This window comes from Cheilinus undulatus, linkage group 8 (assembly GCF_018320785.1).
Source record: "Cheilinus undulatus linkage group 8, ASM1832078v1, whole genome shotgun sequence".
Lineage (NCBI taxonomy): Eukaryota > Metazoa > Chordata > Actinopteri > Labriformes > Labridae > Cheilinus > Cheilinus undulatus.
The window spans coordinates 38,335,399-38,347,072 of NC_054872.1; the positions used below are offsets into that span (position 1 = coordinate 38,335,399).

At 39.7% G+C, this 11,674-nt stretch overlaps 2 protein-coding genes across 2 annotated transcripts; one reads left to right on the forward strand and one right to left on the reverse strand.

Moving 5' to 3' along the window:
• Nucleotides 1–3,271: 3,271 nt before the first annotated feature.
• On the forward strand, nucleotides 3,272–7,258 carry pnrc2 (proline-rich nuclear receptor coactivator 2). The gene is made up of 3 exons (XM_041793401.1): nucleotides 3,272–3,495; nucleotides 3,996–4,218; nucleotides 4,465–7,258. The coding sequence occupies exon 3, from the start codon at nucleotides 4,488–4,490 to the stop codon at nucleotides 4,956–4,958; it is 471 nt and encodes a 156-aa protein (XP_041649335.1). The 5' UTR covers nucleotides 3,272–3,495; nucleotides 3,996–4,218; nucleotides 4,465–4,487; the 3' UTR covers nucleotides 4,959–7,258.
• A 3,070-nt stretch (nucleotides 7,259–10,328) lies between these two features.
• On the reverse strand, nucleotides 10,329–11,316 carry fabp10a (fatty acid binding protein 10a, liver basic). The gene is made up of 4 exons (XM_041794018.1): nucleotides 11,158–11,316; nucleotides 10,897–11,069; nucleotides 10,569–10,658; nucleotides 10,329–10,448 (listed from the first exon to the last, which is right to left on the reverse strand). Exons 1-4 carry the CDS (start codon nucleotides 11,222–11,224, stop codon nucleotides 10,398–10,400), a joined length of 381 nt encoding a protein of 126 aa, XP_041649952.1. The 5' UTR covers nucleotides 11,225–11,316; the 3' UTR covers nucleotides 10,329–10,397.
• Between the last annotated feature and the right edge of the window lie 358 nt (nucleotides 11,317–11,674).

The following is an 11,674-nucleotide window of genomic DNA, read 5'->3' on the forward strand; positions in this document are numbered from 1 at the left end:
CTCAGCTTTATTTTTTGCTTCTGATATGCATTGTCAGCTGTGAGGCCTTCTAAAGAGAGGTGTGTGACTTTCCAAATCATGTCCAATCAATTCATTTTATGTATTCTATTAATTCAAATTTATTTAACCAGGAAAAAACCTCGTTGAGATTAAGAATCTCATTTACAAGTGTCCTGGCCAAGACAGGCAGCAGCACAGTCAAAGACATAGACATAAAAACAAGCAATTACAATCACAGTAAAAACAAATCCAAAGTCACAGAGCAGAAAGTCATCAGTCAAAACATCTACAACCTGATACATCATCCTCCAATGCCTTCAATCTACCTTTAAAAAGATTTAAAGAGACCGTCTTCTCAAGAAATAAGGCCCCCTGAAGAGGATTCCAGGCTGCAGGAGCAGCATACCTGAAACTCATTTTTACCCATTTACAAAAAGACCTTTGGCACAGAGAGGAAAAGCTAATTTTGTGACTGAGTCACAGATGGACTCCAGTCAAGGTGTAGAAAAATCTCAGCGAAGCTCAACAGAAATGGAAAGAGCCTGAGTTAAATTTCATGTGTTGTTGCAGAGGGTCTTAACACTTACGCCAATATTATATATATATTTATTTATTTGTTTATTTATTTATTTATTTATTTATTATAATTTGCAAAAAAAAGGATATGATGGTGTGCTGAATGTAGATGGATTAGAATAAGAATGGTTTTAATCAACTGCAGCATCAGGATGCAACATAACTAAATTGAAAAAAAGTGAAGGGGATCTGAATACTTCCCTAATGCACTGTAAATAGTTCAGAAAAAAACTTAAGTCCTTAAAACATATTTTAAAGGTTAAGGATGAACAAAAAAATAAACTTTAAACACACACTTTAAATATATAAAAATGAGGATAAACAAAGAGAAGACTTCAGTCTGGAGCTGTTCGAGTAGCCGAAGTCCACAGACTTATCTGTACATATGGCTGATAAATATAAGGTAATGCAATATCTTTATGTTTTCCAATACTGATATCATGCCTTTAATATTATGCATCCCTGGTGTGACCCAAAATAGACATTGTGTTTTCATTATTGCTTTCTATTCTTATTATTGCTAACCCATTATACACCTCCCATCTTCCCCCAACTGTACTTACACTATATTTTTGTTATTTCTGTTCTAAATACATAGTCTTTTTCTAAAAAAAAATGTGTTTAAAAATGTTAGCACTGCCTGTGAAACAAAAGCCAACTTGTGTACAGACTTGGTCAGCAGTCTGTGTGAGCATTACTTGTGTGAGCGCATTGAGGTGTTCGTGTTATGTCACCATGCCCCAGCCAAACTACACAGGGAAGAGACTTGAAAGCAAAGGGACAGATTTCATCTGAAGGTGATATTGAAAGTCTTATGGGCCCATCTCTCTGCTGAGAGGTGTGAAACTGTTTCTATTGTGTTTTAAACACATTTCAGACTACTCACATTAATGTGAAACTCCATTCCTCACTTCCACCATTAACACCCAGTTACTACACTGAAAGCCCAATGAGACTTCCAGTCACTATCTACCTTGTGTAAGAAAAAAACAAACATGACAAACCTGCTTTTTAAAGGATATTTTCCATTACACTTTCCAAAATGGCCCTCTGTTTATTTACTGTATCTTTGACAGCTTTATGTAAGCCTCTACAGCCAGTCAAAAATGGAGATTTGTCCACTTCCTATCTCCTGTACGACCTACAGAAGCCTCTCAGTGACCTACTTTCCATACATAGCTGACTCTTCATGGACACACCCCCATTCAAAGGTCTGTTGCTTTGGGGAGTGTCCTACTGAGGCCTTCAGCTGCGAGCAGGCCCTGACACAGACTGAGTTGCACAACTCTTTTAAAGTTCAGAGGCTTTAAAAGGGGGAAAATAATGTTGACCATGGACTTAGATATATTGCGCTAGTTGTTTGGTAGTCATTAGACTTGAACCTGCGTACTCATAAAAACAAGTTGAAGAGCATATCAACATGTCCTTATAAAGACAGGAAGGACAGTGCTTTTTAGAAAGCAAACGTGAATGCTGTTCACATGGGTGGCTGTATTATAAATGAAATGGTAATAAAGGACAAAGCAGGTGTAGTGAAATAACAGGCCAACAAAGTAATAACCAAAGGATGTTTTAAGAGATTGAAATCCAATCACTTGGGGCAGAAAAATACTCATGAGTTCGGTTAGAAGGTTCTTAAAATAGCCTCAACTATAATGGTTTTAACAAGCCATACGAGGCCTCTTCTCAGGAAGATCCCTACCTACGACAACCTATCTTAAATTAGAAACCAAACAAACATACGTTCCCACGCCACTGGAGTAAACCATTTGTCTCTCAGTTAATTAAAAAACAACATTGAGGGGCAGGAAAGCTCACACTTAATGACCCCCAAAGGCTTGTCCAAATGTTGTTTAAGATTTATGATACTGTGACGTTTATTGTAGGCTTCTCATTTGCATGGATGTGCACTCAACCAATTGTATTTACTCTGGTCGTTTATCAAAGTTTGCACTGGATTATGGCTAAAAGACCGCTAATACTACACTGTACTGTAAAGATATCGTAATTAAACATAATCCCAGTGATCAAACAAAATTATAAGAATGGGTATTTCCCCCTTTCATTTCCTTTCCAAAAACCCTTTCATTAAACCAAGAGGACAACTACAGGATGGCAAATAAAGCTTTAATAATTAAGCTTTTTTTTGTTTTGTTAGGTTATCATAGCTTGAGAACAGTTGAAGATGGGGGATGGGCAGCCCATAGAGAACAGCCGCTGTGTATCAAAACAGCCTGTTGCAGCTGTTTAAGCCAAACAAAACTGGTTAACCCACAACTTAAAGCTTTCCCGTCCAACAGAAGTATTCCATTTGCCAAAAGACGAAAAGAGATTGACGCGTTTATCGTATTTTAACTCTTAGTCGACGTTACATAACCTAAAATCTTCAGCCTTTTAACTTTAAATCGTCCTGCGATATGTTGTGTAACTTCGGAAATATTGTCTATGCGATTTCGCGTTAAAAAAAGGTGCGGTTTAAATGTTTTAAAGCAGCTGTTTCGGTTGTTTTCTCACTTCCCTCTCAGGAAATACCCGAGCTCCAACAAAGGAAAGTAGAGGACGGTCAGCGATTGACGTCACCAGTCTGGCAACAAGCGTGAATGCGTCTGGTTTTCTTGTCGCTGATTGGCTAGTACACTTTGTTCTCGGTACGTGATTGGTCGGATCTTGGCTCTACCGAGCTACATATCTGTGCTGTAGATTCCATTTTGTTGCAATTCAGACGGAGTCGGGAGAGAGAGAGAGACGGTGAGAAAAGTGACCACCAACGGTCACTTTTACATCATAAACATCTTGAAGGTGACGGATTTGTAGGAAATATAGCATTGCTGTGCTTCTTACATAGTCCGTCAGGATAACCAAGGCATATCTGACAACTTCTCTGGAGAGGGGTTTTATCAACCGAGCCTGAAGAAGTCGGTAAGGGATTCAGTTTTGTTCCTCGTCGCCATATTGAGTCCACTGTTTCTTTGTTTTGGTCTGGTGCCAAAGTAGTGCGACCAACATAAGCAACTTTTTGTTTTATCATTGAAAGGTTTACTCCATCGAAATTTTCAATACCAGCTAGAGTTTAAGTCCGAAAACTCGCATATTGAAAGGACAGTACTCTGCGGTTAAGCTCAGCTAAGGGCGAACAATGAAAACGGAAAGAATGGCGCAGTTATTGCAATTTTAGTCGGTTTAAATGCATGTTTATCAGTTATTAGGTTTCTTCACGTTAACTTGACCTTGTACATTTTACATTTTACATGGACGTTAACCAGTTTTATCCGTCCTAAATGTGGTGACGCATTACGGGATGCACATCCCCCACCAAGACATAAACAACAACACTTGGTCAACAAACCCCATGATTTGTCAAGCTGCACCGATAAAAACCGAACTAATCGGCTTTATTTTCTTTGTTTTTGCACCAAAAGGTTTTTTTCCGACTTCTTGGAGCACCGTGTGCCGAGGTGAATTGATGTTCAGCTCGGCTCCACGTGAAAACACCGCTCATTGGCACATGAAAACTTTATATCTTGCTGGACACAGAAGTGCAGTGAGAAGTAGATTGAGGACTACTTCGAGGACCTGGGGCCCGATCGGAGGTGAAAGATTGAAGAGAGATACCTACGTCGCCGACTTTCTCACAACAAAGAGGTGAGCTTGAGCTGTTTTGCTCTAGTTGCGTGTGGGGGAGGGGCGGGGGGCCTGGCTGTCTGGTGTTTCTGCACGTAATGCTGTGTGCTTGTTTTCATTGAGAGATGGCGCAAGTGTGTGCGTGCGTGCTATAAGGGGGATTAGGCTTTGACAGTTTTACCCTAGTCAATAAATAGAACAAGATATGTCACGACGAATATTGTCTATTGCATTGCCCTAAGACATGCTCATGTTTTCATCATTTAGGTGACACGTAGTGCTGAAGCAAAATGGGAGGTGGAGAGAGGTACAACATTCCAGTTTCCCATCCCGAGCGCCCTCTGCCCAAGAAGAACCACCAACTTGGCCGTGCTAAGCAGAGAAGCCGCGAGCAGAATGGAGCAGCAGCATCTGCAGGAGGGGTAGGAGGCCTGCACCACCATGGCCACCGCAGGAGTGAGAAAGGCGCAGCCTACCACAGGTCTCCAGAGGCGCGGCAGGCCGTGTCTGCAGAGAAGAATGTTTCTGTCCGTTTTACCACCAACTATGATCAGAACTGGGAGGGTGCCGTGTCTCACCTCAACACGCTCCTGGCAACTCAGGGGAGTCCAAGCTACGCAGGGCCGAAGTTCAGCGAGCCACCCTCGCCTAGCGTGTTGCCCAAACCCCCCAGCCACTGGGTGTCCTTCCCAGTGGGCTCCTGTGATAACAGGGAGATGATGACCTTCCAGCTAAAAAGTCTCCTCAAGGTGCAGGCCTGAGAGGGATACCCAGCCTTGATCGTTAAAAGCCAATCAATGAACTTTGACTCCAGTAAGGGCACCAGCCCACCAGGAACAACTCAGCTCTGTAATAATTTAACCTGTTTTTAGATTTCTGTCTTTGAGTGTTTAGAGGCATTTTCTGCAGTATCTGCTGGATATGTCAACAAACACCCATGTTTTTAAATTAGTATGTCAAGATATTACAGGTGCTGAGCCTTGCTGGTTGGTGATGCTTTTGGTGGAGTCTGTTTTCTGTGACTAATGACAACTGGATATCCTTTGTACTTATGTTTTGTTTTGTTCTTTTTATGTTGGCTGTAAATGCAGAAGAGTAATCTTTTTCCCAAACAAGGATTTTTTTGTTAAGTCAGCTTATTTCCCAAAACATTTATGGTCCATTTCTGTGGACAGTATTGCCTTTTCATTTGTCAGTTTACGATGAGCTTTTAGAGCCACCTCTAAAGCCTCAGGTGCTAAAGCAAAGTCGTATCAGTAGCAGTTCTAACAAGGGCCCTTTTTTTTCTTGTATCTTTCCTTGTTTGGGGTGAAAAAGACTCATCTGCAATTCTGCAGGGAAAAGCTACCTTACTTAGAGATAATAAGCTGTAGTGAGTAAGTGTAGGTGAAAGTATAACCTCAAACCGAAGGGTAACAAAGAGACCATGGCACACAGGCCCTGGACTGTGAACTCCTGTACCTTTTATTGCGCTGTGCGCACATGCACTATGGGAGTTGGACTAGTCTGGGGCCCAAACACTCTATCATAGCATTATTTTGTACAAGACCTTTTTGTTGTGGTTGAAAGATGTATGCAGAGCTGTGTTTAACCAAAGCAATGTTTTTGCTGTACTTTCTTTTCCTTCTTCTCCCTTGGACATCCTCTGTTTGAGGCATTGTTGCCATCGCCCTTTAACCTTGCCAGCCGAGTGATGATCAGGAACGAGCCCCTTGGTTCACGTTATTTTTTTGTTTCAAATCAGTAGTGTTGTTGCTCCTTAGTCTCAGCCATTTTAAGTCAGTGCTGCAGCTTCAACCAGCGGAAGAGGACCAAGCTTAAATCTGAGTTTTGTTAATTGAAGTCTTGGCATGGTCCTGGTGGCTGTATGCATCTGTACACAAGCTAAGGCAGAGATAAGGAAGGTCATGGACTGAGGTAACCAAGGGGTCTCAATGTGGGGCAGAAGTTTGGCATTTATGTTTACAAAGGTCTCATGTTTGACCATCTGATTATCAACAGATCCTCTTTGCCTCTACCCTTATCACTCTTGCACTGCAATCGGACTAGTTTTAAATATGTTACAGACCAGGATGCTATTGAAATGATGGAGGCGTGATCGACTATCTCTCTATGGGTTCTCTATTTTTGTGATTGAGGCTCTTTTTTTCTTTCCCTTTGCAGAATTGGAGCTGCTAATGGCTGGCCTAAGGATGACAAAACAAAGTATGATAGCCTGTTAGTGTGTTCAAGAGCCATGTAAATAATGAAATGTAAAAAGTACTTGTAGCATATGTACATTTGCAGGTCATATTTGTGGCCTGTCAGACAAAAGTATTTTTAGTAATAACACTGAATGTATAAGACATGCAAAGGACATGTCTTGACTTCAATACTGAAGAATATTTTTGTTAAAAAAATAATGATGCCTTTAGCATTTGCCAGTAACCCTGCACTGTTATTTTTCCAGAGATCTTGCACATGTTTTTTATTGTTTTGTATAATTCAGTGTCGGGTGAAAAATGCTAAAAGCTACTTAAGTAAACCTAAACTATGAATTGGATTTCAGAGGAGACTTGCCTATGTATGGATTTGTGTTTCGAATGTGCTTACAGTGAGTAAGCGTGCTGTTTTTAATCTTAAGTTGACCTGTTTGTGCCTAAGTTAACCCCATGCTAAAACTGAATTGTCATTAGGTGACAACACAAAATGACCAAATTGTTTTGAGCCACCTTCACTTCTCAGCTGTTCTTCCGCCAGCTGGCAACTGAACTTGGTTATATGCTGTCAAATGTTAAATTTTTATTTTCTATTAGTTGTTCATGTTAACATTTTTCTTTTTCTAGACTGAGTCATGCATGGTTAGGTCTCCTTGATTCTAAATTTTCAAACCTGTAACAAATTGGCTTCTAATTTTGTCCCTCCTATGGAATGTCACTGAAGATAAAAACGAAACAAAGATGCCCTGTGAAAAATTGGTGAAAATTGGTGTTTTAAAAAAAATGACAGAATGCACTCTGTGAATTGAATTGATGACAAATTTTTACAAAAAAAAGAAATAAATCCCCTCCCCTTCCCCCCAGTTTTGTCTCTGCCTGTGTATTTTCATATTCATTTTGACTCTTAAGAACAGCTTACATACATAAAGTTCAGGATAAGAAGCACAGTGCTAAGGTACACACATTTTCTACATTCCTACTGAAGCTGTGAAGGTGTTCCAGTCTCACCATATTAGGCCTAAATCTTCTAATTAAGGTTACATTATCAGCTTCGACTATCAAACACTGCAGTAGACATGGGGCATGCGAGTAAATGTTAGACACCCATTGTGACAAAGATGCATGCCATGGGCTGTCTCCACTGTTGATATAAATTAGTATACATGTCTTGACACTTATTTGCAAAGTCCCTTTAGTGTTATTAATTTGACAAGGAAAATCCCCTGTTGAAAAACTATAAAATAACTGCACTAACGCCACCTTTATCACATACATGGATCAATTTTCCTTTTAACTAGAGTCCTTTATCCAATGGTTTTTAAAAACCTAAGCATTCAGAGAAGGAACCGCTTAGAGCTGCTTTTCCCCTTGTGCTTTCTTATTGATATATACTACCTTAAAAAGTGTAATGATACTGATATACAAATATGGATCAATTGTAACTATCTTTAAAGTTTTGGTAGTCTAAAGTCCAACCTCCAAATGGTTTAAGTAGCCAGAGTGACAGTCTTGACAGCTTTTAATAAAACCCTTAGCCAAGTAAACTTTATTACCCTGCCATTTCTCCCAGTACAGCTAAGCTATTATGTTCAAAGATTACAAATAGACACCTTTATAAAATGGAACACAGCAAGTATGTAGGTTACAATCCACCCAGCATGTCACAGTTGGGGTCACTAGAGGCAGGGGTCAAACCACAGCTGCTACAGAGACAAACAACAAGGTACACTTACATTAACACCTACAGACACTTAGGCCTAGGGGGTTAGCCTAGGGAGTATGTTTGTAGTCTGTGGGAGAGGGTCTGGATAACTGAAGAGAGCATATAATTGTGTAGGGACAACATGCAAGCTCCAAAGTCCTGTCTAGCAGGATCTGAACCAGGAGCCTTCATGGTGTGAGGGGATAGCACCGTCGACTGTACCGTATTTTAGATTGATTAGATTTGTATTTCAATGCAGATAGAATTACTACTTCTAGTTAGAATTATTGATAGTTTACCATAGGACAGAAATGCCAGTGAAACTTTGTATTACAGTTAAGCCGGGGCATGGATACAAATGTTACTGTTGATTTCACTGATAACAATAAGAATGTAAACTATGCAAATTTAAAGGAAAAAATGTCAAAGCAAAACTTTAACACACCAGAATCTAAAAAGCAGCTGGATCATAATAATACTGGTGATATGGCTGTTTCCATATGATGGATCTGGATAAGGAGCGGTATAGAAATAGTAACCGGCCCACTGAGTGCTTCTAAGTGAGTGAAAAATCTCCAGTTGAACTGGATTGAACTCATCTAGAGGTCTAGATTATGCCAGATGTGTATGATATGCTACAGTTTTATGGGTTTGGTAGTGGTCTTAAGGAGGACCCCTGCTGGCAGGGTAATGAATGACAGGCTTATAAATAGAAGCATATTTATACAAAGAAAGATTCAAAACGCTTTAGAGAAACTAAAATAAAACACAAAGAGGATAGCCTATATGTTATGACTTCTGTTTGGTCTTTGTGTGAGGACTGAGAGCAGCTCAGAGAGCAGAACCAGTTTTTCTAGGTGTGTTTGAGGTACAGTTAAAGACCTGGTGTGACACACTGAATGATAGAATAATAACTTGTAATGACGTAACATGTCCTTTGTTTTTTTTAACGGACATTATAAACAGGCAGAAGTAAATCATTTAATCTGAATTAAGATATTTCCCTAAATCTGTGGTTTCCAACTTTTTGTCTTGGGGCCCTACCTTCCCACTTGTAAGAAAAGCTTGGCCGCCTAAAGACCCACCTGGCAAAAACACGTATTACACTGCTGTAAATAAAGTGTTTGAAACTTTTCATAAATTTTTGCACACTTTTACCCATTTTAGCCCCTTTTCTGCCCATTTCTGACACTTTGAACCCACTTTTGCTGCTTTAAAGACATTTTGGCACTATAAATCCATTTTGCATTTGTATTTTACAATGGATCATGATTTTACAGACCTTCATGGGCCCCCAGTTTGACAGTAGGCCCCAGAAAGCTCCCCATGTGCCACCCCTAAGTTTGAGACACACTTAGACTAATCATGCCTACGAGAGTTTTTAGTGAATGAATGAAGATGAATCAAGAGGTCCAGATACAGCATCATTTTTCATGTACAACTCTTAAAGTGTTTGCCTGAATATTTTTTAAAACTAAAAATTTAATTCAATTTTTTTGTTATCTTCTTGTTCTCCACAGACTCTGATAAGCAAACAAAAAACTATGGGGCCAGTTTTCTCTTCAAACTGGGTGTGCTTATCAGACAGTTATGTAACACTCTCGCTTTGAATATTATCTGCAGTTTATGGGAGCCAATTTCAGCCAAAGCTGGACTTATGAAATAATTATCATGATTCTAACTCTAAAATGATTTTAAATACTGTATGTTAGTATTCTTTCTAAAATAATGAGAGTATTTGACTAAATAATGACCAGCATCAGGACAGAGATGGCCAAGCAGTTAGGTCCTAGGACCATCGCTCCATAGAAGCTCCTATGGAAACTGGTCTTCTAAGCAGAAGTCTGAGTTCAAGTCGGACTTGCAATCCCCACTATCTCCACCCTGATTCTGAGGCTGTAGCCTGTTCTATCCTCTCACAAATAAAGGCAAAAGACCAAAAGAAAAAATCTAATTATGATCATAATGAGGATAAGCATCTAAAGATACAGGATAGTTTGCAAGATAAATCTCTCAAATTGCTACTACACTGTTATTTTAGGACAAAGCCAGTATTTGAGATACTAGCTAATTTCTATGTAATATTTATGAACAGTTGTCTTATAATGCCTTTTAGGACCTTGATTTTTTTTTTTTTTTTTTTTTTGAGTATCGTGGAAACAGACTTTTATTATATGCAGGCATGCAGGTATAGTTAGTGCGTCAGCAGGGAGCCTTACATTTTCTCAAAATTATGACAAAAAAACAGTTTTTTTAGCAACACTTTTATTAAATAGACATTGGTTTCTTCACTGCCAAGGTTACATCTTCTTGCTCTTCCTGATCATAGTTGTTGAGCCCATGGTTAGAGTCTGGAAAGCAATAATAGAAAAGGAAACATGCTTTTTAAATAAGGACAATAATCATTTAAGCATTTGCTCCATAACTTCAGAAACCTTTAAAACATCGAGTACAATGTTGTGATACTCCACCTCAATCATCTCTCCTCCCTTGATCTCCTGGATGTGGCTGGTCTTGCCGGTGTTGCAGACCAGCTTTCCACCCTCCAAATTGACAACACACTGAGGATAGAAGGACACATTGAGAAATTCACCAAGTCATGAGATATGGAGGCAAGAAAAACAACACTGATGTGCAAAACACTGCAGGCTTGTTTCATTTAGCTTCATTTTTCCAAGAAATGTTGATTAATGCATTGTCACAACCATGAATCAAAACTTCTTTGAAAAACAATCCAAATTTAAGATCATACAGCCTAAATTTGAGCAACATAATGAACAGTAGATCATGATTTCAGACCTTGATCTTCTTGCCGTCCATGGTGGTGATTTCAGCCTCCTTGCCGATAGTAAAGGAGTTGGTCACAGTCTTTCCTGGGGTCTTTGAGGTGACAACAAAGTCACTGCCGCTCTGCTTGATCTCAGTGATTGGCTTGATGTCTTTGGCCATCTTGATGACCTCAGGAGGAAGTTCTGCAAGCGAAACACACGTTTCTATTTACTCCTGCACGGTATAAAGAACTACCTGTGTACTTTTTTCAACAATTGCTGTTTTTCTCACCCATTGCCTTGAGGAACTCCTCATAGTTCTCCTGAGCGTAGACCTGCCATGTGCCGTTGAAGTCCATGTTTCCTAGAAGATGTGGTTTCTCCCTCGCCGAGCCGGGTTGGAGGCTGTGACAGCTGTGTGAAGCTCAACACAATGTGGAGGATGACACAGTAACATGGCACTTCTTATACAGGAAAGCAAGGAGGGGTTCCAGTGCTGTGTCTAATGAGTAACACGCCCCCCTCTGAGGTAATCGCTGCTGTTTGAACAACCTGGAGTTCACTTACTCTTCTTTGGCCAAACCTCAGCTTCCAACCCAAATAAAATAGGATGTTCATTTTAGTCACATGAACGCTTCAATGATGAGAAACATATGCAGATTATTTAGAGCCATAGAAATAGCAGTAGCAATGAATGAATAAATAGTTGTTTGCTGAGTTTAGGTTCACAGAGTTCTGTGTGGAGATGTAGACGGCAGTTTTCAGGATCAAAATCTGGGACTTATCTATTCAGGCCTTTTTTTTTTTTT